Source organism: Vombatus ursinus, unplaced genomic scaffold (assembly GCF_900497805.2).
Source record: "Vombatus ursinus unplaced genomic scaffold, bare-nosed wombat genome assembly UNPS02011369.1, whole genome shotgun sequence".
NCBI lineage: Eukaryota > Metazoa > Chordata > Mammalia > Diprotodontia > Vombatidae > Vombatus > Vombatus ursinus.
The window spans coordinates 6,288,100-6,293,562 of NW_020951147.1; the positions used below are offsets into that span (position 1 = coordinate 6,288,100).

Below are 5,463 nucleotides of genomic sequence, written 5' to 3' on the forward strand. Positions count from 1 at the left end.
ACACACACACACACACACACACACACACACACACACACACACACACACCCTGAGGACAGTTTCTCTCTCCCCACTGTTTCTCCATTCTGCCTCCTCCTGCAAAAGGCAGATGCCATCCCAAGGCTGTTTATCCATCTCTCTAGATGAGAGTCATGCTTCCCCCCCCCCACCTGGGCACATGGACATACATGTGGGCAATGCAGAATAGTTATGCACAAGTGAGCCAGGAATTTGAGCATGCACATGCACACACACACACACACACACACACGAAAACAGAATTGTTACGGACTGATTGGCCCAAAGTCTCAAGAAGAGCTGGGGAGCATAAGAGAAGGCTGGAGACCTCCAACCTTGCCCTCAGGCAGATAGATACCTCCCCAATGCAGCCTTGGAGATTCACAAGGCAGACACTCAGGGTCCTTAAGAAAGCTGCCCTTATGTCTGGCACTGCAGCCTGGGAGCCTGCTGCACCCTCCAGCAGCAAGGAGGGACACATGAGGGGCTGTGCACTCAGGTATACACTGATGAACTCCTTGAGACACACATACTGGCTTGCTGACAAACACCTTCAGACACATGTTTACACACTGACAAACGTCCTTAGACACCTGTGTCCATTGATAAATATCCTTAGACACATAATTGACAAATACCTCAGACACGCACACGCTCTGGCACTCCCTGAGGGTAGAGTGTGCTTTTTGCCTTTCTTTGTATTTCCAGCTCATAGTACAGTGCCTGGCACATAGTAGGTGCTTAATAAAGACTTATTGACTGGCTGACTGAAGTCCCCAAGGTTAGCCCTTCCATATATCCTCCCCCTCTTCTATGAATCGCTCTCCTTCCCAAGGGGCACCCCTCCCCCTTCCCATCACCCTGAGGGGGAGGTAGGAGAGAGAGAGAGAGAGAGATGGGAATAGGGAGACAGAGGAGTGAATAACAGGTGTGTTATACAGATGGGGAGTGGAGTCTTGAGAATCCGCAAGGGGAGAGGGTGGTGAGAGGGGTGAGGGCTTGGGAAATTAGGGGAGGAGACAGATGGAGAGATGTTGGGGAGAGAGAGGTAAAGAGAGGCTGGGGAGAACTGGAGGTGGATAAGGGAAGCAAGAAGCAGTCACGTGAGGATGTGGGGAGCTGGGGAGCTCAGCACATGTTGGGAGGCAGGGAAGGAAGGAAAGGGAGAGATGAGGAATCGGGAGAGATTGAGATGGGGGAAGTGAAGCAAGATTCAGAAAGAGAGGAAAAGAAATGGGGAGCTGGGAGAGCTGAGAGCAGTGAGTGCTGGAAGGCAGGGAGAGAGAAGAGAGAGACTGAGGGGAAGGGATGGGGCGTGTGGAGAGGCTGGGAGAGCAGCCCGTGGCTGAGAGGCAGCCCTGGCTGCTTGGGAATGGAGTAACTTACACCACGTGTAAGTGCCCAGGGCAGAAGGCCTTGTCCCCGTTTGGGGGAAGGCCAGGTAGGGAGGAAACAAGAGGAAAATGGAAGGGAGACTGGAGAAAGGGGCGCTGAGTGCCTTGGGTATTGTGGATGAAGGCGAGGGAAAGGAATGTGACGTGAGGAGAGCAGGCTCAGGGGACCCAGGGGAGGCTGGGCCTTGGGCTGGCCTGTGACGGGATTCAAAGGAGCCTTGGGGTGCGGGGAGGAAATAAACCCCTCGCTGTAAACTTGTGTGCCGGGTGCCCCCCTAAATGCCGCATAAACCTTGCTTAACCCTCCCCCCAAACTAAACCACCCTCTAAACACAGTAACCAGCTGGGACCAGGGCTGCCTGCCACCCCTGCCCCCCAACCTAAAGCCGCTAAACACCCCCATCCCTGCATCAGCTCCCCACTCTGGTGGAGGCTGTGCCTGGGCCCTCTAAATCTGTTTAACCTCTGACTTTTGACCTTCCGGTTACCTTCTTCTCGGGGTTTCTTGGCTTTCCTTCCAAATGGTCGGTTTGGGTTGTACGCCCAGGGCCCCGGGAGGGCCTTGGAGGGGAGACCCAGGGAGGTGGCCGGGAGGTGAGGGATACAGAACCCCAGCCTCTTGTTTTTTCGTGGGGTCTTTCCCCCGTCCATCCCTTTCGGTTGGATGCCGCTGCCGCCACCACCACGCCGCCAGCCACCGCCGCTTACTCTGATTCTCCTGAGTTCTGAATAATTTACTCTTTTAATTCATTGGGACTTCGTGTGTCTGAGAAAACTACTGTCTCTCTAAACTTTTCCAAGGAAACTTTGATAACGAACGCCTGGCGATTGCTAGACAGAGAATCCCCTACCGGCTTGGTCGAGTAGTAGATGAGTGGCTGCTCGACAAAGGTAATTAACCAGAATTAATTAATTAACTTAAAACCACACTCTTAATGGTGCAGAGCTCTCTCTTTCCCCCACCCCCTTTCCCGAGTGAAGGGCAGATTGGCCGATGACCCCACTGGGCTTCCACCCTGTCTGTGGAGACTTTGCTCCCTGGGCTAGTGTGGGGCATGGGGACCATCCTCGTGGGCTGGGAAGGGTCTGTCCACACCATCCAAATGATGCCGATGTAGAGTCTTTGTAGAGGGTTTGCACAAGGCAGAGATGCCCAGCTGGGCTGAGCGCAGGGAGTCGCCCATTGATTTCCTTACTGAGGCAGACATTCATTCATTCATAGATGCATTTATTCATTCTTGCATTCATTCTACAAACCTTCATTCCCAAGGTTCTCCCTGCCCCAGAATGGGAGGTTCAAGCCTAGAGAATTCTATGTCCCTGGACATGAAGCTTCTGGAAGCTGGTAGGCAGGAAAGGTAGGCTATGTGAAGCAGGGCTCCTTCAGGAGGGACAGAAAGCAGCAGAGCAAGAAGGTTTTTATGGAAGCAGTGATTAGAGGAGAGCAATGCTCAGGAGCCAGATTGAAATGGGGAGAATGGAGTTAAGGCGAGGGAATGGGGAGAGATCACATGTAAGGAGCTGAGAGGGATGGAAGTGGAGGGAGGTATAGCAAAACAGAGAGAAGAGAATGATGAGAAGGGAGTGGAGGGCTGGCACATAGAAAGTGCTGGGCGGCTCTAGCCCTCAGAGGAAAGTTCTCCATCCCCCCCAAAGGCTGGTGCCTTTGCATCCCATGCACCGGTACAGCCCTGGACCACCTGGCACCCTCAGAAATTGGGAGGTGGTCTCAAGAATGCATTGGTAATGAGAAAGGATAGAGTGGACTTTGCAGGAGGATGGGGCATCTCCAGGACTGGGAGGCAGAAGCGTCCAGCCACAGACAGAACTCTGGGCGCCCAGGGCGGGGTCAGGCCATTCTGTGATCCCCATCCCCACCCTTCAAGTCCCCTCTGGAGGGGCAGGGCGAGCTCTGTACCTTTAAGGCTAAACTCGAGGGGGCGGTAGAACTGCTAAAAGTCCACTTAACCAGCTGATAACTCTGCTTTTAAATGTTCATGGGGGATTTCCCCCCAACTAAACCCCATCACTTCCTGACCCCCCAGGTGGGGACTAAACATGCCAATAATCAGATGTGATAAACCCACAGCAGGACCAAAAGTTAAAGGGACTGTAACAAGATCACTAAAAGCAAAAGCCAGAGCCTACATTGGGCTGCTTTTCTGTCCAGCTGGGCAAGCTTTAACCCTTTGAGGAGTGTGCTAGTGGGGCTGGGCAGGGCAGAGGGGATGGCTGGGGCCGCAGGGCGGCTTCGCCAGGTCCCCAGGCTCTCCTCGCCAACAGCCACCCCCTATCCTGGAACCAGAGAGGCCAAGAGAGAGAGCCCAGGCTGAGGCTGGGACAGCTTGTGACTGGGGTGGGGCACCTGGGTAGCCGGGGGGAGAGGGCAGGGTGCAGCCCAGCAGGCTACGAGGAGAGGAAAGGAAGTTTGGAGATGCAGAGGTCAGTGGTGGAGGGTGAGATTTCCCCTCTGTGAGAAGCCAGGCTTTGGAGTGGGTAGAGTACTGGATGTGGATTCAGAAAGATCTGGGTTTGAATCCTGCCTCAGATATCTGCTAGCTGTGCAGGTCTGGGCAAATCACTTACCTTATCTGGACTTGGGTTCCCTCAACTGTTAAATGAAGAGATTGGATCCGATGGCCACTCGGGTCCCCCATGATTTGCCTAGCAGCCGATAGGGGGCAGGGATGGCAATACCGGCCCTCCTCCCCTCTCAGGGGTTGGGGGCAACGTCGCCCTGGCACGGTAGAGGGAACACCAGGGCTGTGACCCTGGACGAGGCATTTAGAGAGGAAGCATTGCCGTGTGGAGTTAGCAGCACCGGCACTGACTCCGTCTGAACCTCAGTGTTCCCGTCTGTTAAATGGGGGTGATAATATTGCATAGGGAGCTTCTGGGGAAAGCGCTTTGCTAACCGATAGCAATGTGAGCTTGGGGCGTGATTAACAGGCATGCAGCCGGAGAGATGATTTAGCACCTCCGGGCCTCGTTTTCCCCGCAGATAAAATGTGGGGTGAACAGAGGTGCTATTTACATCGAAATGTGGCATTCTGTGTTAGAGAAATGAAGAAATTAGGGCATGGGGAAAGTGACTTATGGAAACATAAAAAAGTCAGTTCTGACTCCGCCTAGAATCGCTTGCTCTTTCCCAGGCGCCCTGGGGCAGGTGGCAGTCCGTGGAGGAGGCAGCCCTGAGCCAAGCCCCTAGGCCCTCTGCCTGGAGGCCTGGCACTTGCCCCGAGGGTGGTGGGGAGAGCTGCTTTCTACCCTGGATGGGTGAAGGATGGAGTATCCGGAGTGACTGCTCCCAGAGCCTTGAGCAGAGAGGACCGGCAGGCGAGTCGCAAGTTGGCCCATCCTCAGCCCAGGGTCCCGAGGGGGTGGGCTGGGCTAGCGGACACCTTAACACTAAACCAGATCTTTAACGAAGAGCTAAACCAGAGGCTAACGAGGGCTAAGCCAGGACTTAAACTGCCCCCAGCACCAGGAGCTGAACGACTGGGGGAGAAGGGGGCCCAAAGATGCGCCCCACCTCCAGCACCACCCCCTCAAACCGACCCCCCAAACCAGAGTTAAACCTAAGCTTAAACACAATTAAAACGATTTTCTAAAAACCAAATGACAAACGCAGCAAACTCAGAGGGTTAAACCGACCCCCAGATCAGTTAAAAAGCAAAACCAACCAAACCAGCCGGCCCCTGGTGCGAATTCTGAGGGGTGCCCGGCCAGCCGGGGGGCGCACCAACCAAAGTGGAGCATTTTGGCTGTCAGTGAAGTGAGGTCCCTTTAACGTTTATCCATGTTGATGCTTGGCTTCCATCTGGGGGGCAGACGCCCTGCTGCCCCTGGGATGAGGGAGGCAGGCTGGTGCCCTCCTGCCTGCACTGGGGGGAAAGGAGGGAGCAAGAGGTAGAGAGAAGGCTCAGAGGAGATGGGGTGGGAGGGAGGAGGTGGCCTCTCACTCCCTTTGTCCATCTGCCTGCCAATCTCTCTCTGTCTCTGTGTCTCTGACTCTGTCTCTGAATCTCTCTCACTGTCTTTCTGACTCTGT

At 54.6% G+C, this 5,463-nt stretch overlaps 1 protein-coding gene across 2 annotated transcripts in view; it reads left to right on the forward strand.

The window, feature by feature from the left end:
- Positions 1-5,463, forward strand: part of NRXN2 (neurexin 2) — a 159,524-nt gene that overhangs the window by 116,871 nt on the left and 37,190 nt on the right. For both annotated transcript variants that reach the window (XM_027856256.1, XM_027856258.1), the window contains one exon: positions 2,214-2,303. In XM_027856256.1, the coding sequence (XP_027712057.1) occupies positions 2,214-2,303 (90 nt within the window). The remainder of the gene's footprint in view (positions 1-2,213; positions 2,304-5,463) is intronic.